Below are 20,951 nucleotides of genomic sequence, written 5' to 3'. Positions count from 1 at the left end.
TAACATAACATAATAAAATAAAATTAAAAAAAAAAAGTCCTTTCCAATTCCTAAAGTGAGTTTCATGTGAACTGGATAACATTACACAAGTTTGCCTTTGATGCCCTTTTCCTGTCCTCTGGGTACCTTCTGCCTTCTACCCCTGAGACACCTTCATGCCCCCACCCCCATCACACAGCCTTCACTTCCAGGGTCCTCCAGGTGCACCCTCTGTGGCTCCTTCCCAAGGCCAGTGTTCCCTGCTCCTGACTTTTCACTTCCTTACTTTACACCAACCCATCAATTTGGGTCCTGTGTTCCATTCCCTCTTGGCCCAGCTCTCTCTTAGAAACTTGATTAACTTGGCTGCACGGATGGGTAATTGAGAGTTCGTATGTTATCCCAAAGAAAGACATTTGCATTTTAACAAGATGTGTTCTGGAGATGATATTTTAATCCATATCTCTATCAGCACCTTTATCATGGTATATCACGATACTTGATTATGCACCTGGCTCAGCAGCTAAACTGTGACTTTTCTGGGTATAAAGCCTCAGGTCTTTTTCCATCTTTCTGTGTCTGGTGCCTAGCCCCATTTCTCCGGGCACTCACTCAATAAATGTTTATGGATAACCACGCAGATGAATGAAAGGCTGCTGATGAAGAGTTAACATAGATTTCAGGCGATCTGATGGTCATGGGAAGGACTGATGTGGCTCAGCAATAGACAAGGACTTAGAGGGCTTCTCAAATCCCACCCCCTGTGGCTGTCGGCTCCGCCTGCCTTTAGAACTGAGTCTGAATGCAGACATTATTGCCTGACAGCAGGCATTCATGCTCCTATAAAAGCTGTGTTCTCACCCCGCCAGAGAAAGGGACCCGCACATCATAGCGTCTCATTAATTCAGGCTTCTGGGAGGCCTTCTGAGCTGAGGCCACAGAGACTCAGGGGTTTCCATTATAGTCAAAGGAGAAATACCCCAATGTCACAATGCCTCTCAACACTCCAGACACAAAGTGACAGTGGGTATGAGGGGGATGCTGGCAATTTTTCTCAGGCCCATTATGCTAGACTGATAGCCAAATGCTCCTGAAAGGCGTCTGAAATACAAAATACAGGCACTCCATAGTTTTTGGTTTATTAATTCATTGACTACAGATATGTAAATTATGACAGAATCAAGGGCCACGTAACAAAGCCAGGGAAAAGATTATTATAATTAACAGAAATTGAAAATGCACAGCCTGGTTTTAAGCTACACCTCCCATTTGTAACCAGAAGTTTGGAATTGGTTATCGTAAAACAAAGATGCCAAGAAGAGCTTTTTTCCTGCCTAGATGTTTTTCAAACATTCCTATGTTTCTTACAAGGAGACAGAAAGTCCCCCAGGTGAGTCTGGCACCCAGCACCACGCCTGGCCCATTGGAAGCATCCTCCATAAACATTTGCTGAATCAACCATTTAATTGATGAGTGATTGAAATAATCTTTAAAATGCAAATCTGATTGTGTCATCCTTCTACTTCAAACCATTCAGTGCCTTCGCCTTATTCTAAGAAAGCAACAAAAGTCTTTCATAGGACCCACTATACCCTGCATACCATGGCCAGCACCCACTGCCCCACCTTCATGCGCCGTGCACACTTCACTCTCCAGCCGGCACCAAACTCCGGGTCTCCTGAGACCAGTGCTCTCCTCACTATGCCTCACTGGCTTTCCCTATTCTTTTACAACACATCCAAATACTCCCGAGATCTCAACCAGACTAACCACAGGAGCGTTATTTGAAACAGAGTGCCACGAGCCACCATCCTTCTGCACAGTTACAATCACACCTACGGTATGCATACTAGATGACTTACGAGCAATTGTTCATAGTAAAAGTGGAAATGCTGAGGAAATGATGTGCATGTGGCTTCGTCTGCTTCATAATGAACCAGTTATAGGTCCAGGAAGTGAAAAGGGGGCTTCAGGAAATAGAAGAATCAGTCAGAAGTGAAAACCCTCTGAAAGTCCATCTCTTTGCAGGGGTAAGTGGAGGCAGGGGGTGGGGGGGGTCATTCCTGGATGAAAGAATAGAGGGGGAAATAACAAGACAAGAAGGTAAGTACAATGGCATATCAGCATCCTGAGAAACTTGCAGCCTGTGGTTACTATGGTTACAGATGCCATGAGAGTTGGCTCCAGAATGTGATGAGGGGGAGGGGGCTCCGCCAGCCTCTTTCAACCCCCTCTCCCAGTCCTAGGGCCTCTTTGCCATTTTGTGCCGGAAGTGACATATTCAACAAAGCCTGTGGTGGCACTCAAAAGAAACTGTCTTCACTCTCCTCTCATTCAGCACACAGAAGCTCCAAAACTTTCCTCAGAATGTAAAATTGCCTCAGGAAGAAGCCAGGCATGCTGTGTTCAGAAACATGAGACCCTCTAAGGCATCGAATGCATCCTTCCTGGAAATTGTTTTCTCTTCAAGAACGTGCAGGAAAAGCAACAAGGTAGTCAAAAAAAAAGTTTACTCAAAATATGACACAGAGCACTGTCCACCAGTGGCTTTTCCCATGCACTGGCTGGGCCCCTCATCCCCCAGCACGCCATCCCTGCCATGCTGGCTACATTCTGACTTCTGTTTCAGTCACACGGTACAGACACGAGGTCTGCTACAGAAACACACCAGACACCCATTCCCTGACATTTCTGCTGCTCAGCCTGAAGGATGCCCTGTTCTTCTGGCTTTATCCAAGGAGGCTGGGTTTTCAGGCACTGGATCTGTAAAGGAAGGGGGTTGTCATAGAAGGGGAATCTGGAGAAGAAGTGGGCCAGTGAGTCATCACGTGGTCTCTGGTTTCAGAAGAAATTGGGCTTATCGTGTGGTCATTTCTTGGTGAATGTTCTACAGATGTACACATAGCATGGCACCTGCCCAAGGGTGACAGGCTCAATAGATGCTTTTTGTATCTGAATAACCAGCTTGGGCTGGTAGGTATACTGGGATCTATTACAAGACCATATATTCATATTTTATATAAAGCATCATCATACTCACTGTCTTTCTGAAATACCATTTTGGGTAGTGGGTAGTAGGAAGGGTAAATGGAGGTCCGTGAATCATTGTTCTGTGGTAAGTGGGAAATGCAGAGCTAGACAAAATCAACCAGGCTTCTGTACTACAAGATGACCAGAAGCAGTGTACAGGTGAGAGCTCCAACATTAACAGACAGACCCAGTTTAAGCCATAGAACTATAACACAGCTCTGTGCAAGTTACTCAAGCTCTGTGGGACTTAGTCCCCTCATTCAGAAAACAGGGATAATAATGTCATCTGGGTTTTTTTGGACTATAAAGAGGATTTTATGAGATAATGGCTATAAAGCACTTAGCAGAATACCTGGAACTTAGTGTATATTCAATAAATAAGAAGGGGAAATGCTTACGGTGATTTTAAAATATGTCCTCAAATTCTTTGTTACTCCTCCCTTCCAAAGTGAGCTTCATCACCCCAAGTATGAATTCAACTTAGTAACTCACATCTAATGAAAAGACTGTGGTTGTAGGAACAATATGTGATTTCTGAGGTTGGGTCATAAAAGGCATCATTGGTTCTGCCTTGTTCTCTCTCAAATGGCTTGCTCTGGAAGAAGCCAGCCACCATGTTGGGAGGACATTCAAACAGCCTGTGGAGAGGGTCACATTGGCAGGAAATGAGGCCTCTCCCCCAACAACCAGAAACAGTTTGCAAGTCACATGAGCACATCATCTCAGAAGTAGATCTCCCAGCCTCAGTCAAGCCATCAGATAATAGCAGCCCTAGCTGACATCTGACCACAACCACTGAGTGACTCCTGAGCCAGACCACTCAGCTAAGCTGTTCCCAAATTCCTGATCCACAGAAACTATGAGATAATAAATATTTGTCATTGGTTTAAGCCACCAAATATTAAAGTTTTCCTTACACAGCAATACCCACTCTCTAGGAAAGAATGAGAGAGAACACACCATCCGGTAAACCATGAAACCATTTTTTTTCCCTCAGAGCTTCTGAGGAGATTAATTTGTATCTTATGGAACACACTTCGGGAAATGCTGGTTTAGAACTTAACAGTTTATAAAGCTTGTTCACGTTTATTAACTCATTAAATCATCTCAGCAACTGTGAAGCAGGTGCTGACTGTGATCTTTATTTTACCCAGGAGAAAACTTAGGCTCAAAAAGGTTAAATGACTTGCCCAATTTACTGTCTACTAAAAAATTGGTAGAACAAGAACTCTACTGGTAGAATAATACTCAAGTATTATGACTCCAAACTATGTTTTTTCCTCTGGTCTTTTCTCTGGTTTGACCCAAACAACCTAGGTTTTTTTAAACCCAGGATAAGAATACTGACAGTTGAAGAGAGTCCCAGGAAAGGGGGCTGTGCAACAGGCCACCCTCCCTGATGATCTGGAAAATGAAAGAGATGCTTCTCAAGTGACTGGAGCTGTAGTCTTTTGTGACTTCACAGAACGGGAACCCCTTCAACCGTGATAAGAACATAACGCAGGAACACTCATGGAATCTTTGCAATGCTCCAAGATGCTTTTGAGAGTTAGCATTTTATTGGATCATTGGTCATTTTATTGGATCCACATAATGAATCAAGGAAGTACAGGCTGGGGCACCTGGGTGGTTCAGTAGGTTAAGCAGCTGGCTCTTGATTTTGGCTCAGGGCATGATCTCAGGGTCCTGGGTTGGAGCCCTGTGTTGGGCTCTGCGCTCGGCAGGGAGTCTGCTTGATGATTCTTTCTCTCTTTCCCTCTCCCTCTGCCCCACCCCCTGCTCTCTCTCTCTCTCTTCTCTCGCTCTCTCTCAAATAAATAAATAAATCTTTAAAAAAAAAAAAAGGAAGACAGTCTATCATCATCTCTACCTTACGGATGAGACTGTCACAGAGAAATGAAGCTACTCACCAAAATCAGTCACTAGTAAGTGATACAGCTCAAACTGGAACCCAGGCTATCTAAAACTATCAAGGCATGAAGGTAACTGAGCCATCAACACCTCAACTCTCTCCTTTACCATAAGAGTGGCAGAACCAGCACTAGAACCCAGATCCTTCCACCTTAAGCTGTAGAGAGGGTAGCATCTAGCCCAGAAGCTAAGTTAACTGAATATAACATACATTTACATCTACCAGGGTTTAAGGATGTATATGCTAAACCAAATCTACCATAACTACTTCCCATATGGCCTCAAATTCCAATATGAGAAATGAATGCCTTTAGTCTAAGGCAATATTCTCAACCAGTAGAATCTGGGAGCTGACCCAGGTTGGTTCATGGTTAAAATGGGTAACAATAGATTACCCCAAATTTGCAGACAGAAAAAAATAAGTCAATGGATAGAATCCTTTCATCTCTAAGCTTTTTCTCCCATCAGTTTTTCTTAAACATTTGGATACTGCTTTCTCGTCTCATATGATAAAAGTGAGTCAATGTTCAATTGTCAAATATCACACCTGATACCAAGCATCTCTATACAGACTGTCAGTCTCATTAAATTCGATAAGTTATGCTATTTGTCTTTATCCTGCTAAAATATTTGATATTTTGGGGGCTTACAGACATGCTTACACATAAGAAACTCATTTTCCTGGTATTAAAATTGTTTTAGAAATACAAATAGAGGGACACCTGGATGGCTCAGTCAGTTGAGCCTGACCTTGATTTCAGCTCAGGTCATGATCTTGAGGTCCTGGGATCGAGCCCTGCCTCAGACTCCATGCTGGGTGTGGAGCCTGCTTAAGATTCTGTTTCTCAGATGAACCACAAGAGATGATGGACTCTAAAAAACAAACTGAAGAGTTCTAGAGGTGAGAGGGCTGGGAGGATGGGTTAGCCTGGTGATGGGTATTAAAGAGGGCACATGCTGCATAGAGCACTGGGTGTTATACACAAACAATGAATCATGGAACACTATATCAAAAACTAATGATGTAATGTATGGTGATTAATATAACATAATAAAAAATACTAAAAAAATAAAACCTTGGGCGCCTGGGTGGCTCAGTTGGTTGGGCGACTGCCTTCGGCTCAGGTCATGATCCTGGAGTCCCGGGATCGAGTCCCACATCGGGCTCCCTGCTCAGCAGGGAATCTGCTTCTCCCTCTGACCCTCTTACCTCTCGTGCTCTCTATCTCTCATTCTCTCTCTCTCAAATAAATAAATAAAATCTTAAAAAATTAAATAAATAAATAAATAAATAAAACCTTAAAAAAAAAAGATTCTCTCTCTCCCTCTCCCTCTGCCCCTCCCTCTGCTCGCTCCCTCTCTCCCTCTCTCTAAAATAAAGAAATCTTAAAAAAAAAAAGAATACAAATAGCATTTGGGGCCACTCTGCAAAGGCCACCATGACTTCCAGATTCGTAACACTTGAGCAAATCTGCACTCTCTTCGAGCATCTCTTTTTAAACTGAAAACACTACTACCACCTCTACATTGGGTAGCTGAATTAAAAAAAAAAAATTAGGATCCTTTGCATAAGAGATAGTAATTGAGATGAGAACTCTGTAGGAAGACAGGGGGAGAGAAGAATGAAGGAATAAGGAAGGGAAATAGGAATGAACGAGGGAGGTAAAGTTCCCTGTGATGATGTGGGTTATGTACTGCAGCAGTTAACTTTTCAAATCCTATGTTGTGCCACCATTCTTCTCTGCTTCAAAGTCCCCTCCATTGCAGCGAGAAGTCATGGAACCAAAATTAGTGGCAGTATGGGAAACGGAATCCCCTGAAATCCTACCTACCTACCTACCTATCCCTCCATACCACCTCTTACACCCATCTCTCCCAACTCCCTGACTCTGGGAATGGAGGAGAAAGAGAACATGATTCCCCCCACCCCGTGACCATTGCCCCCCCCAACCAAGGGCTCTGGCGCTCACCACTGCCACCACCCCAACCCTAAACAGAGGATTCGAAAGTCAGGTTTCATTTTTTATTCATAGTACTCAGTCCCAGACACTTATGAAGGGAGAAAAAAAAAATCTCAAACTCCGCCTGCAAACCACAAATAAATGTTCTTGAAATTAAATAGGAGGTTTTTGTTCTCCGTCCTGGGTAATAGGCATGAGCCTGACCTAGATCAACAGTAAAGTCTCCACTGAGAAAACCACCAAGACCAGAGCCCAAAAGTGGATAGCCCTGCTGACCACCATAAAAACATCTGCCAGGTGGGTGTAACCGACATGGTGCTGGTGCCCCGTTTAGGTAGATCCCATAACGAAGTCATACAAAGCTGAGCCCCTAACGGACTCCATCTCCATCTGCTTCATCTTGTAAGTGCCTTTTAGAACAGAATCCGAGTACAGCAGAAGATTCTCCCTTTAATTCACCTTTATGCATCGGCCAAGGAAGCTATCCAAACTGAAACCTTCTAATTGGCTATCAGTAAAATGGCTTTATTCTGTTTCATTAAACTCTTCTAACTCTCTATGGACTAAAAGTAAAAAGGATCCACTATCTCAATAGCCTTTCTCTTGCCAACAGAGGGCCCCTAGTTCTGTGCCTATAGTAGATACCCTTTGTGCTATATCTCAGTTGTGGTAGAAGTGTTCCAATTTCCTGCAAAGTGCACAATGTCTTTTTTGAATGCACCTGATTTATGATGTTAATATAGAGGCTGTTGTGGACTGAATTGTGTCCCCTGCAAAATTCATATGTTGAAACCTTAACTGCCAACATGACTGTATTGAAGATAGAGCCCTAAGGGGGTAATTAAGGTTAAATGAGGTTATGAGGGTGGGGCTCTAATTCAATAGCACTGGTAACCCTCATAAGAAGGGGAAGCCACCAGAGTGTTCTCTCTCCACTGTGAGGGCACAGCAAGAAGGTGGCCATCTGCAACCCAAGGGAAGGGCTCTCCTCAGACATCGACCCTGCTGGCACCTTGATCTTGGACTTCCAGTGTCCACAATTGTGAGAAAATAAATTTCCATTGTATAAGCCGCCCAGTCTATGGTATTTTGTTACGATAGCCTGAGCAGACTATTACAGAGCCAAAACATACGTTTTGGAAACGGGGTGAAATAGCAAAATCAACCTGCCCCATCTTAATTCTACCCAGCAATCGCGGGCATTGGCAAGAGGATGATGAACCGCCCTCAGACCCTGCCGGAAAACAACACTGAACCAAATCTTGGCCCAGACAATCTTTGGAACCGTCTTTCCTTTTTACTTTCTAGGATAATTGTGGTGATTTTGGTACATTATTAATCCCATTTGGAATTCCGATCTCCTGAAAGTTGGATATTAAATCAAAAATAGACGATTTTCTTTCCAGAAAATCTAAGCTATACAAATTGGTGTTTGGAAACAATCATTAATAAAGAGAGCGCTCAAGCAACCTTGCAAGTTGAGCGTGGCTCACCTTCACAAGATGCTGAAATCTCTTTTTAGCCAGGAGAGCAGAAGTGAAATCCAAGGGTCTTCAACTGAACTCATGAGATAAAGTGCCAGCCAGTGCATGACCTACCAAAAACAGCCATGGACTTGGGACTCACCGATCAACCGAGAGCCTTTTTCCTCTAAATCTCTCAGAGAAACTTCTGAATACACCTTGTATGATAAGAGGCAATGAAAGCGTGTGAGATAAACAAAGACCCTGGAAGGGTGGAAAGCTTGAGGGAAATGATCCTGGACATGAGCGTCAAAAGGACTGGGTTGGCCCCACCTCTGCCTGTTTGTAGTCTTGGGCCCCCAAATAACTCATTTCTTCTTTCTATTCCCATCAGTAAGTCTGAGGCTCCAATATCAACCAAAATAGGGTTGTTTAAAGAACAAATGAGATAATTTGTAAAAAGTGTTCTGTAAACTGAAAGGTGCTATACACATACAATATAGGTCTCTCTGGAATTTTGCATTCAAGTATGCACTGAAAAGGCAGCCTTAAAAAAAAATACAAAAACAAAAACAAAAAACAGCTCCAGCTCTGAAGCTTTGCTTCTTCCTTAAGTAGATTTAAATACCTAAAAAGAGCTACGGGTCAATGGCCAACATGAGCCAAATTACTAACTGGACACCAACCATATCTTTGTCAGGCTACATGGCCTCCCTGCCCCAGCCCCTACCTCCACACTCCACACCCCCCCACCGCCCCGCCTTCTCACTCCTGGTGAAAGGGAGAACAGAAGGAAAATTCTGTTGGAGACTTCAGAGAAATGGGAGCTTGCAAGAAGAGGGAATATCTGTATCCTCTCCGATACCCCATTGTTTAGGGATATGCTTTCATTTTTCCTTAGTTTTACTTTGCCCTTTGTAGCTTGGAGGAGTCCTGGAATTTCCTTCATACATGAAGACTTAGAGATCCTCTCCATTCCAATCCCCCACTCATCATCCATCCATTCAGCAAAAGTTACTAAATGCCTACTACATTCCAGGCTCTTCCTGGGGGCACTAAGGACGTTAACAGTCAATGAGACAGGAAATTCCATTCATAAAGCTCACATGCTAGCAAGGGAGGCTGGCATCATCTGAGACACATGAGTAAAATGCTTTCAGATGATGACAAGTACCAGGAAGACAACTGAGCAGGTGACATAATAGAAAGTGACCGGGCTGGGGAACAAGAAGAGAGGTCTTCAGGTGGGACAGGGAAGCGCTTGTTAAAAAGGTGACATCTGAGCTGAGATTCAAAGGTGGAAAGGAGCCAGCCATGTGAACACACATTATAAGTAGGGGAAAGCACAAGTGTAAGTCCCTGAGACAGGAACAAGTTTGATCCACCTGAGGAACAAAATGAAGACAAGCAGCCCAGAGGTCAAATCAAGAGAGAGGTTGCAGAGATAGGGTCAGAGAGGCCATGTCAATGGCCCTTTTGCACAAAGGAGGAGGGCGAAACCCAGAAGTTAAATGGGCTGCCCAAACTCACATGGCTAATAATCGCTATGGCTCATTCTAGAAACTAATTCTTTTGCCCCCAAATCCAGAGTTTTCTGTACCATATTGATCTGCTTGACTTGAAGTGTGGCAATATCGTTTGCTGATCTTACTGATTTTTAAAAGCCCTTAAGAGGGGCGCCTGGGTGGCTCAGTTGGTTGAGCATCCAACTCTTGATTTTGGCTCAGGTCATGATCTCAGGATCATGGGATCTAACCCCGAGTTGGGCTCCATGCTCAGCGCAGAGTCCACTTGTCCCTCTCCCTCTCCCTCTCCTCCTCGTCCTTCTCTCTCTCTTTCAAATAAATAAATAAAATCTTTAAAAGCCCTTAAGATACCCAAAAACAGCAAACCAATCCCAGTTTTCAGCAAAAAAATCAACCACAAGTGACCCCAGCGATGTAAAACGCACATGAAAGCCAAGACTCAGTGCCAGTCTACTTTTCTGTTGGTCCCACAAAAGCAGTTACTCTATTTGTTGTAGGCTCAGCTTTACAAATATGGAGGAAGGCCATAGCTCACCAGAGAATAATCATTTTATATTTAGGTCTTATTTTCGCACCTAAACCTCTTGAAAGTGCTTCGCTTAATTCACGCAAGTGCAATCAAAACCAATCTGCTCTCAATCCACCTTCATTCTGTGCTATTAAATTGTCACGTAATGGGACTGTGAGCAAAACATCCTAATTACAACTTCCTTCCACAATCTGTGAGCATCTCCACCTGAAGGTTCAAGTCTGTTAATACTCAAATCCTACAGTCCATAGAACTGTCTCTCCCCTGTTCTATTCTAATGTTAGGTTCCCCGTTATCCCTGCCCTGCTAAATATACTTGGTCTGTCTGTGTAAACCTGAACCTCCAAAGAACAGACCCAAAGTCTGTCCAGTGGCCAGTGACAGGCCCACCAGAGGTAGAGGAAGAGATGCTGTTTGGCCAGATGGGTTAATGGAGAAAGGAATGAGTAGAAAAGGCATTCTTCTTCCTCTTCCTCCTTCAATCTTCCCTCCCCTGCCCCTCCCAACTCCTTTTTATTGTTTTCTTTCTCCTTGCAATGAGCTTCCCCAGTCCTTGAGCTCTGCAAGCCTCACCAGGCAAGAGCCAGAGGTCCCAATAATTTAAGAGATAGACTTAAGAGATAGACTCAAAGAATGTATAAGGACCCCTGTTCTAGTCCAACCCCACCATCTACTAGCTGTGTGACCCTGGGGAAGTTACTCAACCTCTCTGTGTTTTAGTTCCCTCACCTGTAAAATTGGGACAGCAACTTCCTCCTAAGATTAAACAAAGAAGACTAAATAATTTATTCTTCTAGTTAAATTGTAATTAGTTAATAATAAATTGTTTATTTTTTAATATATGTAAAGCACTTCATAGCACCTGACACATAGTTCTATAAGGTGTGAGATGTGCCACCCTCACTCCTGACCTTTCTCCTGCCTCCACCCCCTGGCTAGAAAAGACTACTGTCAACCTCACCCATGAACAATTGTACATGAAGTCAGAGCATCTTACTGGAAGATAGCTCAGTGGTATCCTGATGCCGATCAAGTGGGGACAAAGCACTGATATCATTGGATAAGTATTATGAGAATAACTATATGAAATAATGTGCATAAAACACCTGGCATGCAAAGATTTCTCATTAAATGTTGGTATTTTTATCAGAGTCTTTTCATTTTTGGCACCATCAGTTGTGACTGGAGATGCTACTTGCGTACTGCTTCACTGTGTCAAGCTGTAAAATGTTGGATTCATCTGTGTTTAGCAGTGTGATATAAATATATACAATGATGATCATATAGAAACATTCTCAAAGCCAAGGCAAGCTTCACTGCCCTCCATCCTGACCAGAGTTCCTTGAAGATCCCAATATGACTTTTTAGACAACTCCCCACTTGACACACCTCTTGGATGGCTCAGGACATCCCCCCCCTCAACAAGCCCCGGACTGAACTCACGAGCTTTCCCACAAGACTGGTCCTGCCCCAGCTGCCTTCCCAGTCATTCCAATGACTCTATGTCCACACTCTATTTACACAAAACCTGTTGATTTTCTGCCCTCCATAGCTCCCTACCCCACCCACTTCTCCATCCCACAGCCACCACCCTGGTCCATGTCACCATGGCATCTGGTCCCTCACATCCACAAGAGCCACACAGCACTTGTTTTGAAACTCAGTTCAGATCATGTCTCTCCTCAGCTTGAAACCTTTCAGTGGCTTAGGATAAAGGCAACACTCCTGCCCCCACCCCACAGCCCCACCCTACCTGCAACAACATGAGGCTCTGGGGTCTGACCCTATGGATCCACCAGCCACTCTCCCTTGCTGTTCACTCTAGCCATGAAAACTGCCTTTCAGTTCCTCAAATACACATGTCCCCTCTACCTCAGGGCCTTTGCACTTGCTGTTTCATCTTCTAGGTCAGTTCACCTCCTCAGTAGCCAGTTAATTGCTACATATCTTCTAGATCTCAGTACAAGTGTCTGACTACCTTCCCTGACTACCCACCCTCCCTGATCCTTGTCAATCTATCACTTTCTTAAAATCCTGATGCTTTCCTTCATGGAACATACATAAACATGTAATTATGCACTCTTCTGCGCATTGATTGATTTAGGTCTGCCTCCCTCACTATAAACTCCAAGAAGGCTTTGTCTATACTATTCTGACTATACCTCCAGGGACAGCATTTGGTAAGTAGTAGGTATTCAATAAATACATTTTACAGGGATCAAAATATAAAATAAATAAAATAAAATAAACCAAGGCACACTTTCCAGAGATCAACAGACAAAAGTGGATTGGGTTTGGGTTGTATTAAGGTGTAACAGTTTCAGGGTTGAAACAGGCAACACATCTTCCCTCATTCTATAATAGCCAGTCAGTTTATAAGACATTCACTCAACAAACAAGTGGGTTTCCTCTTTTCTGGTCTGGAGAAAAGAATAAATGCACTCGTAAAAAAGCATTAAACATACCTGCACACATCAAATAAACCAATTTCAACCCAATACACACAGAGGTGTTGCCTAGCCCGACCCAGCTTCAGAGGAGCTGAGAGAAATGATAAAGCACATTCTTGTCAAAACTGGACACTTGGTTTCAACTTGTTCTGCTCCCACACCAATCACTCAGGAGAGGCCTTAACATCTGTATGCTAATTACAGAACGGTGGTCAACGCCAGGCACACACAAATCTGTCTTAGTCGCTCTCTTTTGCGCGGAGGGAACACTGTCCAACATGCATCAGAGCGTGTAAACCACACTACTGCTCAGGCGGACACATTCCGTTCCCCCTCCCCAGCCCTTGGCAGCCCCACCCTTCTTGCAAACCCTTCCCCCCTCCCACCCCTACTCCGATCTGAGCCAAACTAGCTGCCTGGTTTGGTAATAAGATTGAGGGAAGACTCCAAAGGCCCCCTGGGCTCCATTATTCCATATGCCCTCCGAGAAGGGCCACCTCCAGGGACCGTTGCTGCAGATCCAAGCCCCACTTGCTGCCAGGAAACCTTTCCCACTGAGGACACCCTGGGCAGGCGGCGCAGCTCCAGGTCCAGGGGGAGGCACCCCACCCATCTGCCAGAGAGACAAAGATCATCAGAAACAAAGGACACACACACACACACACACACACACACACGCACGCACACATAAAGTCAAAAGCAAATACCGACACTTGGTGTGATTTCAAGCCAAACAGCCGGCTTGGTGTATCTCTAAATAGGTTTTTGGAACAATCCAGGAGGGACAATGATTATGTGGTAATGACAGGCACTATCTGGGTTTGGAACCCCCGCTGCCTCCGCCCTCCTCCCACCCGCGCTGCGGCTCCCAGGCGCATTTTCCAGCCTCAGGACACACGCTGCCAGGAGCAAGAGTGCTTCCACTCACGGAAGCGCGCGCACGCGGGAGATGGAGGCAGGGCGAGGGCCGCCAAAAGTAGGAAATACCAACCTTTAGGATCCCAGTTCACCTGTTTTCTTGGAGTCTCGATTGGAAATTTCATTGCTCCGTTGCCCAGAGGGGAGGAAATGAAAAGAATCAAAATAATAATAAAGTCCTCAAGCTTTACACGCCTCGGTCCAGCAGTCCAACAAAACAATTTCCAAGGATGGGGGAGCCTTGGACTGGCTCGTGGAGGAACCCCAGAGAAGGATAAGTGGAAAAGACTGGCTAAGGAGAGACTGGAAACGGCTTAGGTGTTGGCACCGGTTGAGGGGTGGCCAGCTGCAGCCCCCTGGGTGAAAGGAAAAGTAAGACTGGTGAGGGGTGGATGGAGAGGGAGGCTCAGGAAGATAAAAGAGCCAAGCTGCTTCCCAAACGCGGTGGCGGCAGGTGGGGGGCTGAGCAGCCGGAGGGCCGGCGCGAGGGAGAAACCCACTGCAGTGTCACTCCAGCCCCCGGAGGCGTGTGCGCACACACTCCCGCACACACACACTCGCCCGGGCGCGCGCTCCGGCGGGCACGTCAGCCTCGCTCGGCCGCGCACAGCGCACACGCCCCACCCCGGCCGCGGCTCCTCGCCCCCGGGCGACGCCCCCCACTCCCCACCTCCCGAAAGCCATTGGACGTGGGAGTGGCGCTGCACCCAGGGAGCGCGCGGCGAGGGCGACCCTCCCCGCAGCGCGCCGCAGACGCCGAGCCACGGCGGGAGAGCGCGCGGCGGGTGAAGGCGCGGGGCCACGGAGGCGCGCGGGGCTCCGGGCGCCCGGCCGGGAGCAGCGGCCGGGAGCTGACTCGCCCTCGAGGTGGCGGGGCGGCGGGGGACGGCGCGTGGCGGCGGGCGCGGCGGCCGGAAGCCGCGGCGGGGCGGGGAGCGGGCGCCAGGCGCCCCGCTACTTACTGGCTCGGCCGGCCGGCGGGCGGGCAGGCGTGGAGGCGGCCGCGGTGCGCTCGGTGGAGTTGCAGCCGGAGACACGCTTGGCTGCCTGGAAGGCGCTGCAGGAGGCGGAGGAAGGGCCTCGGCGGCCCCGCCGCAGACCTCGGCCTCGGGGGTGACCTCTTGTCGCCGCTCCCACCCCGGACATACACACACACAGCCTTCTTTTCTCACTTCATTTTTCCACTCCAGCCCCCTCCCGCGCCCGGTTCTCCCGCCTGCGCCCCGAACCCGCGTCCCCAGCGCACTCGGAGGAGGCCGGTGCCAGCCATGAGCCTTTTGTTCTGGGACCGCTCCGCGTTGGCCGCGCTCTCCCCACCCGGGGAAGCTCGCTCCCCAGGCGCAGTCCGGTCCCTTCCCCAGCTGCCTGCCGCCCGGCTGGGGCAGCTACTCGGAGGCCCTGGAGGCGGCTGGAGAGAGACGCCACGGCCCCAGAGGAAAGTGGAGTTGCCAAGACCTAGCGGCCCCGGGATCTAGGGGGCCCAGCAGGAGCAAGTGCGAAGGGACCCCACACATGTTCCCGGAAAGAGGCTGAACCTGGCGCATTTCCCCTACCCCCACTGAGGCCTCGATCTCCAGAAGAGCCAGGTGGTGCTGAGATGCTCTTGAATGGGCCACTCGAAGTACCGATATGAAGGATGCTTACAAATTACTTCGGCTCCTAGCAACAGAGACTTGCACATAGTAGATATTCAAGAAATACTGGCTAAATGAAGGCATAAGCTGCATGAAGCAGTGTTGGACAGAAAGCAGTTTAAATTACTCTCCGTTCACTGTCCACTCGACATGTATCTTTAACCCCTTCTACGTGCCATCACTGTGCCAGGTGCTGGTGGTATGGGAAAAACGACATAGGTATGGACCTTGCTTTCAGGGGTCTTACTGTCTAGTGCCCACGAGGTCCAGCTAGGTTTGTTGCTGCCCTTACTTATGAAAGAGTGAGTGACTACCTGGCTTATTGCCAAGTCTGCCCACTGTGGCCCTAAAGCTGCACACTGGCAGTTGTGCTCTAGATGTATGCCACTCTAGCACCTCGAGGCTTTTGGGAGCCCTGTTACAGCAGCATTCTTTCTCATCATCCTTCCCGCACTGTCACATCCAAGCTTCTGAGTTCCAGAGCAAGATCCACAGAGGTCCACTGTCCTCTGTGGGAAGGGTCGGTAAGTGCTTTGTCACTGACCCTGCAGGCTGCTGGGACCAGAACCCTGAGTTCTCTGCAGACCTCATTCAGGCACACCTGGTACCAATCTGATGGTGCTACCCTGACTCCTCAGCCCTGCAGACGCAGATTCCCAAGCCACTTGACCGCCACTTTCTCTGGGAGTCCATTTCCACACTTTGTTTCCCTCTACTAGAAGGCTGAGAGGATGGAGGAGACATGGAAATGAGACAAACAAGGAATTTCTGCTTCTCCAGCCATGCCCCCAGAGACACTAGTATGTGTGTGAATTCTGCCCCAAAACCCCAAGGGAGTTGCTTTTAAGCTCCTGAGACAGCCTTCAGAGCTTCACTCCACCCTCTCCTCAACTGCTCACAGGCAGGAGGGCTCCAGCCCAGTCACTGCAATGCAATGTTTTTACTTGCATCTGAGTCAGAGAGAAGTGCCCCCCGGGAAAGACACCTTCTCTCCCGAAGCCTCTGAGGATAGGGGAGCAAGACTGACATGTATCAAATGGCCCCTCACAGCCTCATACTTCTCTCCATTTATTTTCTATATGTCATGTTGAAGAAGCTCTAACTGGCCTCATTTTACAGATGAGAAGATCAAGGCTCAGAGACGTAAAGGAACATGCCCAAGGTCACAACACAGAGAGTCAAACCCAAGGGAGAGCATCTGGTCCCTGGATCCATGAATCTTGACCCTGACGCCGTCAGATGCGTTCTTTGGGGTCGAGGATCTAAATATATATTATCTAGGACTGCAGCCCTTCTTCCTTTGCAAAATGAATTGGGCTACCCTGCTGCCCTAAAGCCTCCATCAGGGAATTAGTTCACTATCTGAGGCAAATTCCCATGGCACAAAATGTAGCCTTACGGTGCATCATTCAGTCAATCAATCAACAATGTATTGAGCAGGTCTTGTGGATGAGATGATTGGAGGTTTTCCTCAGAAGTTATACTGGGCCCTTGGAGAACCTTACCCCAGAAAAGCATCAGCAGGATGGTTTTAGGAAGGCTTAGGATGGACCTACTGGGGTGAGGGAGCAGGATCAGGGGTCCGGAATGCCTGATGTGGGATAAGGACTTGCCCTAGTCATAGGCCCTTAGGATCTCTCTGCTAAATCACTCGCCCCACCCCCCACCCCCAACCTCTGGGGCTTTCTTTCCTCCATTTCCATTCTCCCTTCTCAGCATGTGGACGACACGAGTGGGGAGGGATTCACCAAAAATTAAGTAAGTAATTCCTGCACCCCTCCGCTAACGTGCCTGAAATCAACTCCCAACTCCTAAACTGCGTATGTGGAATGGACTGCGGGGGATGGAGGGTATAAAGGGAGAGTCCCCCACCCCCAACGCCCCAAGGAAAACAACTTATCACATTAACCCTTTGTGTTACTGCAATCCCCTTCCATCACCGTCAATTCTTCCCCTTCGTTATTACGCACTAGATTCCACTTACCCCAAGAAGGAGGAAAGAAGTGGACTGTGTAGAGAAAAAACATCCAAAATAGATGCCGCGCCGAGCGGTTCCCTCTCCCTCCGTGCCGCCGCAACTTCCATGGCTATTGCTGCGGGCGGGTTAAGTCTGGTGGAAAGAGACCGCCTCGGGTTCCTGCGGCAGGACAACAAAGCATCGTGGCGCAAAGTCGGCGCGCACCGGCCGTCCCCCGCCAGCAGCCCCGGGCCGGCTGCGGCCGCGTCCTGGGCGCATTCGGTGGCAGAGGGCGCGGGTCCTTGCCGGGGAAGGGTTGCAGCGGGGCGCCCCGGGTCTCTGCAGCCCAGAACCTGCAATAGTTGCGACACTACTTTAACGATCGCCGTGCGGCCCCGCGCGGGAGGGCTGCGGGAAGCCGGAAAACCCCAGTCACCTCCCAGGAGGAAGTTTTCCGCGAGTTGGTGGCTCCCCTACCCCCTCCCCACGCCTCAGTCCGGGATAAGTGTGAGAGCCGAGGGGTGCTGCCTGCCGCGCGGGGAGTCGGTCTCTCCGAGTGGCTGGCGAAAAACAGCTCAGCCAGAGAAGAGGGGAACGTGGAGTCCGGCGTGAGTCCGGCGTGAGGCCGGAGAATGTCTTGGACCCAGAATAGCAGGGAGTGATGGAGCAGCCTAGGGAATCCTGCCTAGTGCTGGTTCGGCAAACAGAAGCTGGAGGACAGAGCTGATGAGACTCTGCTTTGAATTCACGAATACCAGAATGAATTCATTAACCTGCTTTGAATTTCTCCCTTTGGTTCCATCATTTCTCCCTGAAGTCCAGAAGAAATCCCCAGCTTCCAAGATCTTCCCCACCCCCAAGACACCTCCAGGTCCTCTCCTCCAGAGAACTACAGAGAGGTTTCCCTGTCCTTTTGTCAAGACATCCTCACCCACCCCCCCCACCCCCGTGTACCCACTCTGCGGTAAAACTGACGAGTTTATGCGTTCAAGTTAACTTAAATTTCTCCTCCCAGAAACGTTTTCCCCAGTGAAGTTTCCCCTTTGTTCTCAGCATTTAATCCCTCCTCCATTTGGCTTCATGTCCCAACCAGCATCTGCAAAACACACCCTTAAATATATGTTGTTCTAATCTCGGGTTCTGCTTTTGGCTTGGAAAAGCTGAAGACACATCAGTAGCTAAAGGGCAGAGGGTGTCATATGTCACACTGCTCAATAGCAAACTCTGTGTACTGAACCCTGAAGATTTATTTTGGTGACTCAAACCTCTGATTGCCAATGAATGAAAACAACATAATATGAACTCCAAAGAAGTTGTACTTAAAGCATCAGACTGATGAAGGTGTTTCATAAGGAGGAACTACATTCCTCTTCCCTTGTAAGTTTCTCTGTTAAATTTCAGTCCTTAAGAAAATATTATTTAAGCTCCCATAAGGCACTGTGCCCAACATTTTACCAAATATATACAAAGCTGTAATCCTGCTTCTTATAAAACATGTTTTAAGGGATTCCCTCTCTCTGAGTTACCACCAATACATAATCCCTGGTAATTTTTTTTTTTAAAGTTGGAGCTGAGGGGCGCCTGGGTGGCTCAGTCGTTGAGCATCTGCCTTCTGCTCAGGTCATGATCCCAAGGTCCTGGGATAGAGCCCCGCAAGGGGCTCCCTGGTCCACGGGAAGCCTGCTTCTCCCCCTCCCACTCCCCCTGCTTGTGTTCCCTCTCTCGCTGTGTCTTTCTCTGTCAAATAAATAAAATCTTTTTTTAAAAAAAAGATGGAGCTGAATTTTTTGTTGTTGTTGTTTTCCCCTCAACTTTTTTTATTTTTAAAATTTTCAAACACACAGAAAAGTTATAGTTGTTTGGTAATAACCAGGATGCAGTCAAAGATTGCATTTCTTTGTTATTTCTATGTAGTGTATTTTATCCTAGAAAAGTGCCTTCATTTTTTTTTTTTATGACAGTGACTTTTTTAAGAATCCAAATTCAGGGGCGCCTGGGTGGCTCAGTCGGTTAACCGTCTGCCCTCAGCTCAGGTCATGATCCCAGCATCCTGGGATCGAGCCCTGCATCGAGCCCCATATCGAGCCCCCCATCAGGCTCCCTGCTCAGCAGGGAACCTGCTTCTCCCTCTCTCTCTGCCTTCCTGTCTGCCTACTTGTGATCTCTCTCTCTCTGTGTCAAATAAATAAATAAAATCTTAAAAAAAAAAAGAATCCAAATTCATTTGCTTTCTCATAATGTTTAATGTCATGATGTAGCTAAAGATAAATTGAGCCAAAGAGGGAAGAAAATGATTTCCTGACTACAGCAGGTCATTAAAAGAACTCAACACCTTCTATAAATTCAGTGTCCATGACAATATCCATGGAATAGAAATCGGTTGTATCCCTGCTCACTCGGGTTTCTCCCCAGACTGAGTCCTAGCCTTAGTCAAATAATTTATCTTTGTTTCTTATCCCTCAAAAGGCCATCTTTCAGGGAAGAATGAGCATTTTCACATATGTACACCAATTGGACAAGTGCATATGGTATTTTACTAAATTTTAAAATAAGAATTCAGCAAGGTTACACACCATTATAAATGAGCTCAGATTTTCATGTCATTCTAGGAAGGTTTTAACTTGAACCAAAATTTTAAGGCATGTAGAAGTCTTGCATGGTTTCAATAACCTATTTATTTATGCGTGAGTCTTATTCCCAAAGTCTTTCAGCTTGCAGAGTTGAAAATCCTTTAGAGGGACCTACTGTCCCAGCATATTGACAGATGCTTCTCTCAAGCAGCCAATGAAAGGCTTGGGAAAGTCTGGTCAATAGAAAAGGTTTTGCTCCATATGGGGTGGGACAGAGTCTCAGCATCTAATGGGGATGTTTGAAATATATTCATTTCATTTTTGCTGCTTTAAAGCAAATATTTGTTTGGTTGAAAATGGTTATAACAAATGTAGTGTTAGAACTTTTCTCTCCTACTACTAAGTCATCTAAATGTTTGCTGAGGGGTGCCTGGGTGGCTCAGTTGCTAAGCATCTGCCTTCCGCTCAGGTCATGATCCCAGGGTCCTGGGATTGAGCCCCACATCTGGCTCCCTGCTCAGCAGGAAGCCTGCTTCCCCCTCTCCCAATACCCCTGCTTGTGTTCCTGCTCTTGCTATCTCTCTGTAAAATAAATAAATAAAATCTTTTTAAAATTAAAAAAAAAAAGTTTGCTGAATGATAGAATAAGATTTGGAAGAGGTCATCTCAAGATACTTCCTGGTTCAGTTTTCCACCTCTGAATAGGATTCCAATTTATATGACCGTTCAAGATACTAAATACAACAGACTCTTAACTCTAGGAAACAAGATGAGAGTTGCTAGAGGGGAGTTGAGTGGGGGGTGGAATTGGGTGATGTGCATTAAGGAAGGCACATGTGTGATGAGCACTGGGTGTTATAAGCAACTGAGGAATCACTAAATTCTACCCCTGGAACTAATAATACAGTATATGTTAACTAAACTGAATTTAAGTAAAGAATTTTTTTAAAAAAGAAAAAATACTAAATACAAAAAAATACTAAATATATATAATGAAAGAAACTGTAAACCCTGTATTGATAG

The 20,951-nt window shown here is 46.7% G+C and overlaps 1 protein-coding gene across 1 annotated transcript in view; it reads right to left on the bottom strand.

Moving 5' to 3' along the window:
• KCNK10 (potassium two pore domain channel subfamily K member 10) overlaps positions 1–13,955 on the bottom strand; it is a 130,625-nt gene extending 116,670 nt beyond the window's left edge. Inside the window, exon 1 of the mRNA XM_027572774.2 lies at positions 13,841–13,955. Coding sequence (XP_027428575.1) covers positions 13,841–13,892 — 52 coding nt within the window. The 5' untranslated portion in view covers positions 13,893–13,955. The remainder of the gene's footprint in view (positions 1–13,840) is intronic.
• Between the last annotated feature and the right edge of the window lie 6,996 nt (positions 13,956–20,951).

The sequence above is a fragment of the Zalophus californianus genome, chromosome 6, assembly GCF_009762305.2.
Source record: "Zalophus californianus isolate mZalCal1 chromosome 6, mZalCal1.pri.v2, whole genome shotgun sequence".
Taxonomy (NCBI): Eukaryota; Metazoa; Chordata; class Mammalia; order Carnivora; family Otariidae; genus Zalophus; species Zalophus californianus.
Note: the sequence above shows the minus strand (reverse complement) of the source record. Positions and strands in the feature narration are given on the sequence as shown.